The sequence below is a fragment of the Spermophilus citellus genome (assembly GCF_964194105.1).
Source record: "Spermophilus citellus genome assembly, chromosome: 4".
Lineage (NCBI taxonomy): Eukaryota > Metazoa > Chordata > Mammalia > Rodentia > Sciuridae > Spermophilus > Spermophilus citellus.
In genome coordinates, this window is record NC_138185.1 from 70,660,714 (window position 1) to 70,676,798 (window position 16,085).

General features: G+C 41.6%; 1 protein-coding gene across 1 annotated transcript in view; it reads left to right on the top strand.

The window, feature by feature from the left end:
* The window catches only part of ADAMTSL3 (ADAMTS like 3), a 519,919-nt gene that overhangs the window by 366,923 nt on the left and 136,911 nt on the right, over nucleotides 1-16,085 (top strand). Inside the window, exons 17-20 of the mRNA XM_081292846.1 lie at nucleotides 4,063-4,174; nucleotides 9,757-9,895; nucleotides 11,196-11,246; nucleotides 11,915-12,119. Of these exons, the coding sequence (XP_081148972.1) occupies nucleotides 4,063-4,174; nucleotides 9,757-9,895; nucleotides 11,196-11,246; nucleotides 11,915-12,119 (507 nt within the window). The remainder of the gene's footprint in view (nucleotides 1-4,062; nucleotides 4,175-9,756; nucleotides 9,896-11,195; nucleotides 11,247-11,914; nucleotides 12,120-16,085) is intronic.

Consider the following 16,085-nt stretch of genomic DNA (forward strand, 5'->3'; position numbering starts at 1 on the left):
TTCCATTATGATCAGATAAAATGCAAGGCATTATCTCCGCCCCTTTATATTTACTGAGGGTTGCCCTATGGCATAATATATGGTCTATTTTTGAGAAGGATCCATGTGCTGCTGAGAAAAAAGTATATCCATTTGATGATGGTTGATATATTCTGTATATGTCAGTTAAGTCTAGGTTATTGATTGTGATATTGAGTTCTATAGTTTCTTTATTCAACTTTTGTTTGGAGGATCTGTCCAATGGTGAGAGAGGTGTGTTGAAGTCACCCATAATTATTGTGTTGTGGTCTATTTGATTCTCGAACTTGAGGAGAATTTGTTTTATGAATGTCGCAGCACCATTATTTGGTGCATAAATATTGATAATTGTTATGTCTTGTTGGTGAATGGTTCCTTTTAACAATATATAATGTCCTTCTTTATCCCTTTTGATTAACTTAGTCTTGAAGTCGATTTTATTCGATATGAGGATGGCCACCCCTGCTTGCTTACGAGGACCGTGTGCATGGTATTTTTTTTTCCCATCCTTTCACCTTCAGCCTGTGTATGTCTTTTCCAATTAGATGTGTCTCCTGGAGGAAGCATATTGTTGGATTTGTTTTTTTAATCCATGATACCAGCCTATGTCGCTTTATTGGAGAGTTTAAGCCATTAACATTCAGAGTTACTATTGATATATGGTTTGTACTTCCATCCATGTTTGATTATTTATCCTTTTTTTAAAAAATTTAGTTTGTTTCTCCATGATTATCCTTCCCATCACCCTCTGTCTTTACCGAGGCACTTCCTACTGATGGTTTTGGTTATTGTTTTTCATTTCTTCCTCGTGTAGTGTTTTGCTCAAAATGCTTTGCAATGCTGGTTTTCTGGCTGCAAATTCTTTTAACTTTTGTTTATCATGAAAGATTTTTATTTCGTTGTCATACCTGAAGCTTAATTTTGCTGGATACAGAATTCTTGGTTGGCATCCATTGTCTTTCAGTGTTTGAAATACATTGTTCCATGACCTTCTTGCTTTCAGTGTCTGTGATGAAAAATCCGTTGTTAACCTTATTGGTTTACCCCTGAATGTAATCTGTCTCCTTTCTCTTGTAGCTTTTAATATTTTCTCTTTGTTCTATATATTGGATATCTTCATAACAATGTGTCTTGGCGTTGGTCTACTGCGATTTTGTATGCTCGGTGTCCTGTATGCATCTTCAATTTGTATATCTGTTTCCTTTTTTATTTCTGGAAAGTTTTCTGTAATTATTTCATTCAGCAGGTTACTCATTCCCTTGGTTTGAATCTCTGTACCTTCTTCTATCCCGATGACTCGTAAGTTTGGTTTTTTTATGTTATCCCATAACTCTTGGATGTTTTTCTCATGATTTTTTACCAGCCTTTCTGAGTTGGCTAGACTCTTTTCAAGATGATATATTTTGTCTTCATTATCTGACGTTCTGGCTTCTACTTGCTCCACTCTGTTAGTGATACTCTCAATTGAGTTTTTAATTTGGTTTATCGTTTCCTTCATTTCTAGAATTATTGTTTGATTATTTTTTATAATCTCTATCTCCTGATAAAGATGCTTAACTTCTTCTTTTATTTGTTTATGTAATTCATTCTCAATGTGTTCTTTCGCTGCTTGAATTTGCTGTCTCGTATCCTCTTTAAGGTTCCATTCCATCTGTCTAAGGTGTTCCTTGAGTTCTTTATATGACCATTTTTCTGATGACTCTAGGTCCTCCTGAATATGTAGGCTGTCCTGCATTGTTTGTACTCCTTTTCTTCCTTGCTTTTTGAAGCTGCTCATGGTACTTCTTGTTCTGTTTGACTGATGAGTTACTGTTTACTCCTATAAATTTATTAGATGCTTGGGAGGAAAGGTATTAGAAGGGAAGGGAAGAAGTCACTAAAGAGAATGAGAGTAAGCAGGTAGAATTCAAGGAAGGGTGGGATAAGGTAATTGAAAAGAAATGAAAAGAGAAAAGAAGAAAAAAATAGGTAATAAAAAAAAAATTAAAAAAAATAATAAAAAAAATTAAAATTAAAATTAGAAGAAAAAAAATTTTAAAAAAAATTGTAAAAAAAATTTAAAAAAACAACAAGAAAGAAAAATGAAAATGAAGGAAAAAACCTAAATCAAAAAAAAAAAAAGAGAAAAGAAAAAAAGAAAAAAAAGGAAAAAAAACAAAAACTAATAAATGCAGTCTTAGAGTTTGATTAACTTCTCTTCCAGTAGGTGGCGCTGTGCCCACCAGCCAAGTTTCTCCTGTCAATACGCGGGAACCAATCACTGTGTAGCAGCTCCTCCCAGACTGGGCAAGTCTCCAATCCTGAGTGCCTAGGGCCTCCTCTTGTGTCTAGTCACTTCCCACTTTTCCTCTAGCCAGGCCCCTCTCATGGGTGCCGCTCACCACAATAGTGGCTACATGCCAGGTCTGCTGCTCCTGGGAGACCTGTTTTCATGAACGACTGGGCACACTCTTCTAGTTTGCCATTCCCTCAGACCCTAAGTTTGTAGAGCTTGGGGCTGAGAATCCTTAGCGAATTTTACTTGCCCTCCGGTAGCCTCGCCCCCGGTAGCTGGTGCAAGAGACCTCAGCTGTCAGCAGTGGTGGGAGCAGTAGTTCCACGCCGCGGGTCCCGCGCCACCTCTGATTCCTTCGGGCTGTCTATCGTGCTCACGGGAGAGCTGGGAGGGGCCCTTAAGGTTTCCCCGATGTGTGGAGAGGGAAGGCTAGGGAATTACACACCTGTAGCCGCAGGTTTCAATGAAGTTATCTCCTCCACCACAGTCTGATGACGTCTGTTCTCTGCCATGGTGGTATCTCTTGCAAATGGCGACAGTTCGTTTCCCTTTGCCGGGTGACCAATGCACCGGGTGGGTCCTTACTGTCTCTCCCAAGCCCCGTTTCAAACCTGTGGCCACTTCACTACCTATGAAGGCTCGGTAGGCATTTACCTCTGTAGGATGAGAAGGGCTGACCAGTTGTTTCAGCCAGATGGATTAGTGCTGAGTCACAGCTGTTTGTCTGCGGGAAGCAGGCAAACGGGAGCTTGAATTCAGCCGATCCGGGCTCAGTGTGTGTTCTGAGAGGCCCAAACTGATCGCCCCAGATCCACGTCAGCTCAGCATTGCCTAGTGATCCTGAGCAAACAGATTTAGGTTGTTTACAACTCCCTATGCCTGCACAGCTGAAGAGGTCAGAGACTTGATCTCTCTGTGCCCGCCGCCATATTGGAATCGCCTCCTTTTTTTCTCTTTATGCTCCACCCTGGAAGTTCCCCTCAGTTTGTGCATTTGTTCGATCTGTGGGGAAGAGAAGAAAAAAGTAAGGAGACAATGTGCTGCTTGAGAAAAACATCTGAGAGTAAATTCACTTTTGTGTACAACTGTCTGCTCTTGTCCTGGCCCCTTCCCTTTAACCAGACACTACTACAGTGAGCAGAGTTTCTGCAGTTGTGCTTTTAGAAGGATTTTTCAGAAGAAACTGCTTAAAGATGTTACTATGTAAAATGTAAGAATCCTAGTCATGTAAGATAGTAGAATGAAAGGGATGTTACTTTTCTATATGTATATATGAATACACAACCAATGTAATTCCACATTATACACAACCAGGAGAATGGGAAGTTATACTCCTTATATGTATAATATGTCAAAGCCATTCTACTGTCATGGATAATTAATAAGAACAACAACCAAAAAAAGAATCCTAGTCATGTGCTTTGTTGTGAGCAAACCCATAGTAAGTCTCAATCTCTGTCATCTTGGAAATTAAAATCAAATGTTCTAAAACATAAAAAGGAAAAATTTAAATTAAAGAAGCAAGGCCACATATATTTTTTGTGAATCCAGTTTCAGGCATGGAATGATCTGGAAAAATGACTCCAAAGTGATTTGTTGAGAATTTCCTTGGCCTCCATTTATGACAAGTCTAACTGAAATGCTATTATATCTTAAAATCCTTGCACGCCTCATGTATCAAAGTGTGTTGTGACACTTCTGGGGTCTGAAAGGCATGGACAACACCAACTCACTGTATGCAAATGTGTATCACAGTTCTCTCTGTCCAGACCAGGTACACTGTGGCCAAAGACAGTGTGGTCCAGTTCTTCTTTTACCAGCCCATCAGCCATCAATGGAGACAAACTGACTTCTTTCCCTGCACAGTGACATGTGGAGGAGGTGAGGCACAGACTTTGTTCGTGAATATTTACAGCTCAAAGTTGGAAATTACACATGTGCATTTTTTACTTTAAAATCTGTGTGATCATGAAAGACGGCTAATCACACAGCACTTTATTCAGTAGCCTAAATACCATACTGTTAATGAATATGCATTTGCCTTAGCTTCTGAAGTAGGGTGAATCTGGAAAATGCCTTTTACTTTTAGACAAAAGCTGGGGACATGTTACATGGGCTCTCTTCTTCAGTGACGGTGACGCACATGTTTTAATGATCTTGAAAACACTGTGATCAAAATGCCTGACAAAAACAACTCAGAGGAGGGAAAGTTTATTTTGAGCTCACAGTTTCAGAGATTTAGTCCATAGATGGCCAACTGCTTGGGTCTGGGCCCAAGGTGAGGCAGACCATCATGGCAGAAGGGTATGTTGGAGGAAAACAACTGTGGAAGACAGGAAAAGAGAGAGAGAAGGAAGACCCCAGGGGAACAAGATATAATCCCCAAGGGCACATCCCTAGTGATCCACTTTCTCCAGCCACACCTCACCTGCCTATAGTTGCCATATAGTCATCTTTTCAAATGATTAATCCATCAAATGGATGAATTTATTGATTAGGCTATAGCTCCCCAAAACTAATAATTTTACATTCTGCATTAACATAGTGGCAATAACATGTACAAACCCAAATAGCATGTATTATTTTTTTAAGTTTCTATGGAAAAACTGAGAAATACAGAGATGGAGTGACTGGCCCAGCCACAACAAGCTAATGGACATGTTGTTTCTAACATTAGTTTTCTATTTTATCTCTTCTTGTGATAGTATAAACTTTGTAAAAAGAGAAAGTGTCTTTCCTGAGAGATAAGGGAAAATTCTGCTTATTGTCCACTTAGTTTTTAGAGTTGAAGGTGATTTGGGTGCATTTATAATTGAGGGCTCCACATACATGCACAGAAGAAGTGGCTTTTCTGTAGATAACAGTCTCCTTACCATGGTGAAGCAATGATTCCCCGAAGCAAAGAAGGAAAGAGCCAGAGCCATCATAAATACTCTTTTTCTGGTCTGAGCTTTTATACCAAAGAGAAAATGGTTCTAAATGAATGCCAAGCAGGGGACTTGGTGATGTTTCCCCTAAGAGTTCCAGACAGAGCACTGGATGATGTGTCAAGCTATGTGCCACGTACATCATCATCATGTTTGTTCTGTAGAACACTTTAAGGAAGGTCTGTTTTATGCCTGTGTTATGTATGAGCAAACTGAAACATAGAAAGGGTCAAGAAATCACCCAAGAATGTTCTGCTAGTGAACAGGTCAGCAGGGATCTGAGTCCAGCTCTGTCTGATGCCAGAGTCATGCTGTAATGACTGTGCCCCCTGAGCATCTATTATACCTGACACCACGTCAGGGTACACAGTTCACACATGGTCCTATTAGAAGAGCTAGAATAAATCCTGCTTCTTTGTCTAAGCTCAGCTCCAAATCACTTTTTCCCTCCAAGTTTTCAACTCACTCAAAAAGTCACAAGTCAGAACTAAAGTCTGGCCTCTCTCCTTTGAACTACAGGTATATTGAGGAGGCTCCTCCATCAATGTCAGGTTCCCATGAGTATGCAAGTCAGCTCTCTCATCTGGGAGTTAGGTTCCCCTGAAATGAGGAGGTAGCCACTTTTTTGGAAGCACTGGGCAGTGCAGACTTCAGCAGGAGCTTGGGTCCCTAGGTATTAAATGAGGTGCCTTCTGTGGACTAAATGGGGGGCCTAGAACGCAAGTAGAAAGTGAGTCTCCTCAGTTACCAGATAGTTCTTCCTTGGGTCAGACAAGGGATTATTGACCACTTGATCATGATTCTATAGGAGTCATTCTTGGGTCAGGTCCCTGGACTAGCAGCATCAGCATCTCCCAGGAACTTATTAGACATACAAACTCTTGGGTCACACCCAGTCAGAAATGCTGAGGATGGGTCCAGCCCACTATTACCAGCCCTGCCCCCACCGGGGATTATGGTTACTCTGCATTTTGAGAACCACCTCTATAAAGCAGTGTCTCTGGAAAGCAGCTGTAGCCAAATTAACATGACTATGTTTGACATACCTGCTTTCCCCCTGAATTACTATTCATTCAAGGAGTTTTCTTTAAATAAATTTTTTAATGTAAACATATTTACAAAAATAATTTTATTTTACTACCTGAAGTAGACAATGATTATCTCTTACCATAGACCTCAATCACAAAAATCAACACAATGAAAACATAGCAGTGGAGTAGATAATCTTCAAATTCCTGCCAGCCCAAACAGTCTCTCAGTTTATTTTCAATTTCTTTTGAATTTTGTTGAACATGCTAAGCATTTTTATGAAGCAAAGTTCCTTTAGATCTTTTGAGTCAGTGACTCTCCCGTAAGCTCTAGGGGAAATTCTTAGAAACATTTGATTTCTCTCAAAGTTGATTGAGGGAGAACATTGGAATTGAGACTTTAAACTGGGAAAACCCAATGAGTCTCTCTATACAGGGGCCAGAAATTTGGGGGCCAATCCAGTTCTTCAAAATTTTCGTGTGAGGGGTTGGGGTTGTAGCTTAGTGGTAGAATGCGTGCCTCACATGTATGAGGCACTGGGTTTGATCCTCGGCACCACATAAAAATAAAATAAAGATATTGTTCCACCTAAAACTAAAAAAAAATATTAAAAAAAATTTGCACACAAGAGTTCATATGAAGAGGCAACATGGTCTGTAAAGTTAAGTATGTGGGTTAATTTTTAGGCCTCACCACTGATTAGCTCTGAGACATCTTTGAGTCTCAATTTCTCACCTGTAAATAAGACTGTGTCCTTTATAGCACTTTGCAAGGAAAAATGAGATGATGCATGCTAAGGAACATAGGTCAGGGCCTGGCACTTAGTAAGTGTTCAGAAAATATTTGTTATGTCAGAATATCAACCTAAAATGTTGTCTAAAGTGTGTAAAATGTGCTGATCCTTGGATGTCCCCACCCCAGCATTCTCAGATCATGCTGTTGTTGAGTGATGTGTATGTACACAACTCAACAGTCATGGTGGAAAGCCTAGCCTACAGTGAGTGGGACAGACTATAGACACCAAATAGTACATTACTCTCAGAAGCTGAATTCCATTGCCTTAGACACAGGCACACCACAGTTTCTGGGAAGAAAGAAACCCCAAAATGAGAGCAGAGATGGTGGGAGCTTTTTCTACTCTTACTTTGCAGACAAACAACATCCATTTCTTATTTTTTATCCCTTACACACATTATTCAGAGAGACATTCCCATTTAGACCCATAAGATGTTTTATAATAGGATCCAGCTTAGTTAAGTTGATTAAAGTCTTGGCAGGAGAACAGGTTTTTCTCACACTTTGGTGTCCACAGAAAGGGAGTCCTGCTGGAACTGTAGATGGGCAAGGGAGCACCCACCAGCTAGGTCCTCTTCAAATAAGAGTGGCAGGCGAAAGAACAGAGATTTAGGCTGCCATGTTGGGCAGTGCCTGCTATTTTCTGCCCTGGAAGAATTTTATTGCATTTATTTACAGTACCAAGACAATCTGCCTTATTTCCTTGCTTTTAGTTATCTTTAAATGGCAATAAAATTAAAGAGGAAAACTAATTCTCTTCCCCAAATTGGAAACACCTGTCTGTCCCCCGTCTCTCTTTAGAAGTATGTTTCCATTTAGGAGAAAGATTTTCTCTGACTCAAGGAGCTGTAATCTCATTCTGTACTTGTTTTTGGGGAAGTAAAAAAATGCACATAAAACCCACAAGGAAAGCATTACCAAAATTTAATTATATTAGTAATTGAATCTACATGATTTGTGTGAATGGCATTTCGGAGATTTTGGGATCATCAAGGAAATTAGTTCATTGGTCTCTGCAGTACCACAGGTACTTGGATGAACTTCCTTGGTCTTGTTTGTGATTATCTAAAGAGGACACCTGAGATCATTCTCTAGCAAGTACAAGGATTGCCAATGCCATCTGATATTGTGGATTTTATGGCAAATACTGGCACCCGGGGAACATTTTATTGACTCCATTTGGATTTTCATTCTTGTTGTTTCGACCTTGCTTTTTCATAATGCATACCAGTCTGTCCTCTTTACTCAGCTTATGTCCAAGCCATGTCTTGTAGAAAGCTGTCTAGTGGTTTATAAAATCAGATTCCTCTCAACAATCAGGATTTTAAATGTATTTTTAGAACATCAAACTAATGCATAGAAACTGAGAGCTTAACATTAGCTTAGCTATTGGGGCTTCTTTTTTATTTATTTTTTATTTGAGAGAGAGAGAGAGAGAGAGAGAAATTTTTAATATTCATTTTTTAGTTTTCGGTGGACACAGCATCTTTATTTTATTTTTATGTGGTGCTGAGGATAGAACCCAGTGCCCGGCGCATGCCAGGCGAGTGCGCTACTGCTTGAGCCACATCCCCAGCCCCTGTTTTTTAATTTTTTTTAAGGGCTCATTCTAGTTTGAAAAAAAAATCACTTAAAAAATAAAAAAATATTTAACTTTCCTTTGTATTTATGTAGTGACAGGAGACCTGGAGTTGGCTCTTTCCTGAAAGGAAAATGTCCTTCTGTGAGTTGTTTTTTAAATTTTCAGCATTCCTGTACTTGGAATGTTAACTTTCCTCAAAGAAAAATTGGATTTAATAGAATTAGGAATTAGTGTTCATTCCTTCCCCTTTGAAAACTTGTGAGGCAGGGTTGGGGGAGGGTATAGAGAGATAAAGTTTATTCCTTCCTGTGTTAACCAGTGCTTTCTTCTCCAGTTGGAAGGTTATTGACAGTGGAGGTGCCCTGACTATCTCAGGGCAGAAGATGAGTGAAATATGGTAGATGCAAACAGTGGAATTTCAATTAAAGAAATATTCAACATAGCAACAAACTAGAAGAAAGGTAGTTCTCAAAAACATGTTGAGTGAAAAAAAAAGTAGAAAATGGAACAAGATTTAAAACACATTATCAATTAAGTTAAAAACAGATTCTCACAAAACAACATTATTGAAGACAGTTGTATATATTTAAAGACACCTAAAAACTAAATCAGGATATCAGGGGAGGGGGAAAAGATATCAGCATATCACGGGAGGGGGATATCAGAATGGAAGTGCAATAGGGGAAGAAAGGAAAATACAAGGAAACAAAAGAGAGGGCCTGTGCCCAGTGCCATGAGGAGGAGGTGGAGGAGGAGGAGGAGGAAGGAAGAAACTGCACCTGAGGGCTAAACACTTCTTAAAAGGAGACCATCTTTACTTCTTACTTAGAGAACCACTCTAGTAGTTGTTCTCAGTTTTGGACACACATTTTAGTCATCTTAGAGAAACCTGATAATTTTTTTAAAGAGTACTGACTCCCTGTTGCCCAACTTCAGTGCTTCTGACTGAATTGGATCACGAAGGGACCTGAGCTCTGGTGTACAGCTAAAGTCCCCATGTGGTTCTTTATGTAGCCAGAGTTGAAAACCACCCAGTTTCTTAAAGAGGAAGAAGTGCATGGCAAGTGGTAACTTTGCCAGCCATCATGACACAGACATAGTTTCTAGCCTTTCTTCTTCTACATCTTTAGGTTATCAGCTTAACTCTGCTGAGTGTGTGGATATCCGCTTGAAGAGAGTGGTTCCTGACCACTATTGCCATTATTACCCTGAAAATGTAAAACCCAAACCAAAATTGAAGGAATGCAGCATGGATCCTTGCCCGTCAAGGTTTGTAAAACTGCCCACACCCTTTTTGCTTTTAAAATAAATGAAACTGTCACTGGGACTGATTAGTTCTTGAAGGACAAAATTTTTCCATTTCCTAACTTTGAACATACAATGGCTGCATTTATATTTGTAAACATGGTCAGTGGGAATTAGGACACATTTGTCAACCTAGTCATTCAGGCAGGCTCTCTCACTGTGGGATTATGTGTCCATTAAGCTCTTTATAATGAACCTTCTTGAGCATCTCCTGCGTATCCAATATTAAAGATATCTTTATTCAAGTGCAATGCCTAGTCCATAGGTCAGTCATAAAATATCTTTCACTCGCAAGTTAGCCATGAAACTGGGTCACCCATTACCACATTTTGACTTTTGAAGTGCTCACACGAGACTCAGTATAAATAATGCATTGTGCAAAGGAGCAAAAAGTTTTAATGCCAAAGCAGAAAAGCTGTGCATCAACTGTCCTGTTGCATAATTTAGTACCTGCTGACTTGGATTGCCTGGGGAAGTTTCCTGGCTGCACTACAGTATCTTAAAATAACAGTGCAGTATCAAGTCCCAGAATCCCCCAGATATATGCCAGCTGGCTAAGGCAAAAGTGTACAAGTGGAAAAGGAAGCCTTCTCAGTGGATTTCATTTCCTATTGCTGCCTGCCCGTTCCCTATAATCCTGATTGAACATACTTACTGATAGAGATCTTTCAAAGGACAAGCTCTGTGAAATAAAACTGTTTTGAAGATTCTACTAACATTACTGCATGTTTTATCATTAATATATCTTATTATAATGACCATGAGAAGGACTAGATTTATCCAAGATAATTTCACCCTTTGATTAATATATCACTAGTTCAATTTTTTATGTTTTCACATACAACTGGGGATAGTTTGTGTTAGAGTTATTCCTGAAAATTAAAGATATGGTGACTTCTAGGCACTGTGGCACATGACTAAAATCCCAGTGAATTGGGAAGCTGAGACAGAAGGATTATAAATTCAAGGCCAGTTTGGGCAAAGCAGAGAAACCTGCCTCAAAATAAATAAATGAATGAATAAACCAGGGATGTGTAGCTCAGTGGTAGAATGAACATGGGTCCAATTCTGAGAGAGAGAGAGAGAGAGAGAGAGAGAGAGAGAGAGAGAGAGATCGTGGTCAAAGTTTTGTGAATGGTTTCATAACATTTGGCATTTCTAGTTTTCAATTTGAAAGAGTCCTGTCTCTTGCAATATCAAATTCTGTATTACTTAATAAATGTGTTGATTTAGAAATGATATTCTCTCAATTGTTTATTTGTAGTGATGGCTTTAAAGAGATTATGCCCTATGACCACTTTCAACCTCTCCCTCGGTGAGTTCTATGCTTCCTTTTCCTTTTTGTAATTTACTCTTAAGTAATTTTCAAGTATTTGTAGCCTCTGTAGCAGTAGCCTGCAGTGTACCAGGGACAGAAATTAGATCTTTTCAGAGCTAAGGGAAAACAGATTTCACCTCAGTAATAAGAAGGATCTTTGTAAGAATTAGATGGAATAGGCTGCCTGAAAAGGTGATGTTTCTCATTACTGGCGGAATCAAGCATGTCTTGGATGACTGGTATCAGAGAAGGAGCTCAAGCATTGCAATTGGTCAGAAATTTGAATCCCCTTCGACACTTAGATGACTAGCATGATTCTTTCTGACTTCGAGTTTCTGTGAATCTCTAATAATATGGTCCATTAGTTTATAGTTGAGAATTTAAAAGGATCATTTAAAATTTAATCAAATTCTCACAATGGCCCCCTGAAAGTAAGTAGGGCAAGTGTATTATTCTCATTTGGCAGAAACCTATAAGTACAGTGGAGATAAGTTTCTTGTGTCTACAGACTGTGGGGTAGTTATGATTAACATCTTGACTCCAGGTCTCATGGTTTTTTAGCTAAGCAAACTGACACCTTGAGGCCATACTTTTTGCACCCACTTTTGCAAACTTGAAATGAACAAACAACAAAAATAATGTATTTTTATTTGTTTGCTTTTGAGCTGGGAACATAATCCTTGGACTGCATGTTCTGTGTCCTGTGGAGGAGGGATCCAGAGACGGAGCTTTGTGTGTGTGGAGGAGTCCATGCATGCAGAGATACTGCAAGTGGAAGAATGGAAGTGCATGTATGCACCCAAGCCCAAGGTTATGCAGACCTGCAACCTATTTGATTGCCCCAAGTGGATCGCTATGGAGTGGTCTCAGGTGAGATTTGAGAGCATGCTACTTTTATTTAATTAAATCTCAGGTTTTAACAGGTGCAGTGTTGCACACCTGTAATCCCAGCAGCTCAGGAGACTGAGGCAGGAGAATCGTAAGTTCAAAGCCCGCCTCAGGAACTTAGTGAGGCTCTGAGCAACTAAGTGAGACCCTGTTTCAAAGTAAAAAATCAACTGAGGATGTTGCTCAGTGGTTAAGTGCCCCTGGGTTCAATCCCTGGTTAAAAAACAACAAGAAAAACAACTTAGGTTTTAAGGAATTTTTGCTGTGTTCCCAACACTGTATTGGCCCACATGGGTAACAGAAGCTGTATGTGAATATGGTCCCTGTTCCTAAAGAACTCTGGAAGACAGAGGACAATATAAGAGAGACTAAATCATCACTGTTGGTAAGAATTTTTATTATTAGGGACTGTGGTAGAGCTGGAAGGAACAGGGGTTGAAATAGAGTTAGTCACAAGGTCTTTGCTGCCCTTAGTGCTTAGCCTTGAAAATATGTAAAATCTGAACAAGCAAGAGCCCAAAGAGGACTATGGCAGGTGGCCAGGCAGAGATGGCTGAAGAAAGGGAGGAATCACATGAAGTGACTAGAAGTTGACAAGCCCATAATTCATCAAGATTGGAGAACCCATGTTACTATGAATTGGAACATTGAAGGTGAAAATGCTGAAATGACATTTAAAAATGTGTCCTTGATCCAATCATATTAAGCTTTATGATGTGTTTTGAAGAAAATAATGTATTTTAAGTAATTGAGGTGAAATATCCTGACACTGGCACCTCAAGTCAGATTAGCATAGTTAATGATTTTTTTTTTGAACCAGGGATTGAACCCGGGGTCACTAAACCACTGAATCAAAATTTTGAGACAGGGTCTCTCAAAGTTGCTAAGGGCCTCACTAAGTTGCTGAGGCTGGCTTTGAACTTGCGATGCTCCCTGTCTCAGCCTCTCCAGCCACTGGGATTACAGGCATGTGCCCCTGTACCCAGCAAGATTAGTGCATTTCTACTTTCTAGTGAGTTGAAAGAGTAGGCCTTCAGAACAAATAAAGTGCAAGAGGATTAGTCAAAGATGAAAAATGCAGCACTGGTGTTCAGTACTTTAGTCTTAATGTTCCAATTTCCTAGAGAATCAGACATAATTGACTCAAGTTTCTCTAGTTCTTTTGTGTGATCTCTGTAATATACATGCATTAGTATATTTGCTCATCTATTTAGAATGTCAACTACCATGCTGGAGATAAGTGAAACTTGCTCCTACTTCCCAAAAGTTTAAAGCTCAGTTGCACAGATATGCAAGCAGGCAAATAGTTGTGATACAGTGTAACAGGAGACAGGAGTTGGCCTTCTGCATGCAGTACTTCAGGGGTACAAGGTAAAGAGATTTGCTCCTCCAGAAGGTGTCAGAAAAGGCTCAGAAAGGAGGTAGCACTTATACTGGGACTTGTGGACACATGAGTTGGCTGGGTGAAGGACCACTTCAATCTTCTTCTGATATTCCAACTAAATGTCCCCCTGTAGAACTTCACCCATACTTATTAGGGTAGAGGTTACTGACTCATTTTTATTCACATAACCTCCAAAAGAAGTTTAGAAAATTGCATATCCATTTTTGTATATTTAGGTTGACATCTAAATTTTTTTATTATAAGTCTGAGTAATTGCAAAGAATATCATTTACAACATGCTGTGAATGCTGACATTTTAAAGTAAGAGTGTTATAACATGTTTAAAAATGTGTCCAGTGGAACCTAAATGTCATGATGATTTCTCTCTGTGCCATCTTTCATTTAAATAACATGAACAAACTTTTTAACAATTCAAATATTCACATATTTCTCCCCTTTAAATCACATTATAGAATTTTAACCTAATCTAATGCATTTTTGTGCCTTAAAGTTTCTTATTGATAACTCTCTAGTACTCTCTCCAAGAGAGTACATAGAGTAATTTCATTTATTTTAGTTTCCTGTGGTCACAAGGCTCTTAATGTTAAGAATGTTCCCCTAGATGAAGGAAGATGGCGGCGAAGGGAGTGCATCACCCCAGTGCGCCGCGTCACTGTGCGGGAGAAAGACGAGGTGAAACAGCTGAAGGCTATCTTGTTGGGAATTTCCAGTGAAATTGAGGTGCTCCAGAATCTAGTGGACGGATTTCCATTGTGCGAGGTTCGGCTGCGGGGGCTCTGTTGCGGGCGATTTCTCCGCACGGAGGGTCGCATTGCCTGATCTGCGGACTGCCCCGCAGCTGGAGTCTGCGGCGCGCGCTGGGAAGCGGCGAGGTGCCAGAGCGGGAGTGCAGCGATGCGGATTCTGGGGGCTCCTGCCAGTGGTGCAATGGCCGTGCTTAGTGCTGAGTTCCGGCTTTGAGACAGAGGAGAGAAGCGGTCCAGTTCGATTCTTGACACCGGTCGGACCATGGAGGAGGACAGCAGCCGCCATCTTGGAGAGCTGATGTAATCATCCCTGTTTTCTACTGATCCCAGCTCATTCAGCTATGGAACAGGTGATTTCAGGCTGGTATTTGCCTGCGTCTCGCAGACAGATCGCTCAGGCTCAGGGCTGGAGAACCTGTGGAGAATACTCCTTGGGGCTCGCTCCTGGCAAGGCGTGCACCGGGCTCTGAGCGGCCGGATTCTGGTTCCCCGGGCTGCTTTGGCCCAGGGCTGGGGAACCTGCAGAGACTGCGTGTTGAGGCCAGCTCCAAGTGGAGCGTGCGCTGAGCTTGGGGCGGCTGGGCCCTGACTCCCGGAACAGTTTTGGCCCGGGGCTGGGGAACCGCGGGGGTCGCTCCTTGGAGCCTGCTCCTAGCGGAGCGTGGCTGGGATCGGAGAGGCCGGGTTCTGGCTCCCGAAGCTGCTTTGGCCCAGGGCTGGGGAACCTGCGGTGACTGCTTCTCGGTTTGGGTCCTGCTGGGTGCTGTGGGGGCCAGGGGGCAGAGTGGAGCTGCCGCCTGCGCCCAGAGCAGGCCAAGTGACCCACCGGCGTGGTATCACATCAACCCAACTGCAGCTGGGGCCGAAGAGAGTAGCCGCCCACGCCTAGAACAGGACCAGCGACCTGACGGCGTGGTAGCCAAGTCACCCCATTTGGAGTAGGGGCTGTGCAGAGCCGCCGTCTGAGCCTGCAAGGTAGGCAGACCTGTGACCCACTGGCAAGACAGGCCCGGTAGCCTGCCAGCGTGGTGGACAAGTAGCACCTAGGCAGTCACGTCACACTGGTTGGAGTGGGGGTGGAGCAGAGCTGACGCCCGTGTCCAGAAAAGGCCCAGCGACCCGTTGGAGAGGCAGTCAGGTACCCCCACTGAGAGTGGGGGCTGAGCAGAACTGCGGCCCGAGCCCGCAAGGTAGGCAGACCTGCGACCCACCGGAGGAACAGGCCTAGAGGCCTGCCAGCGTGGTAGACACGTCACACCAATTGGAGTAGGGGCCGAGCAGAGCCGCCGCCCACATCCGGATCAGGACCAACGACCCGAGGGCGTGGTAGTTATGTCACCACAATTGGAGTGGGGGCAGAGCAGAGTCGCCACCCGTGCCCGCAGGGTGGGCAGACCTGCGACCGACCAGCGTGGTAGACAGATCACCCTAATTAGAGGAGGAGCACAGCCACTACCCGCCCTGCAAGGGAGATTTCCCAACTATACAAGAGCAATATAAATAAATAGGGGGAAAATTTCAAAAACACAACAGTTTCACCAAGCAGAAAGAAACGCGAGCAGTATGAAAAGACAAGGAAAGAAAGGACCACAAGCAATGCAGGTCAACTCAACTTTAGAAGAGGTACTAGCTGCAAAAGATGGAATGTCAGATAAAGAGTTCAGGATATACATGCTTCAGATGATCTGGAGTCTCAAGGAAGACATGACACAGCAAAATCAGACATTGAAATATCACTTTGACAAGGAACTACATAAACAAATCCAGGAAGTAAAAGACCAATTTCACAGGGAGATA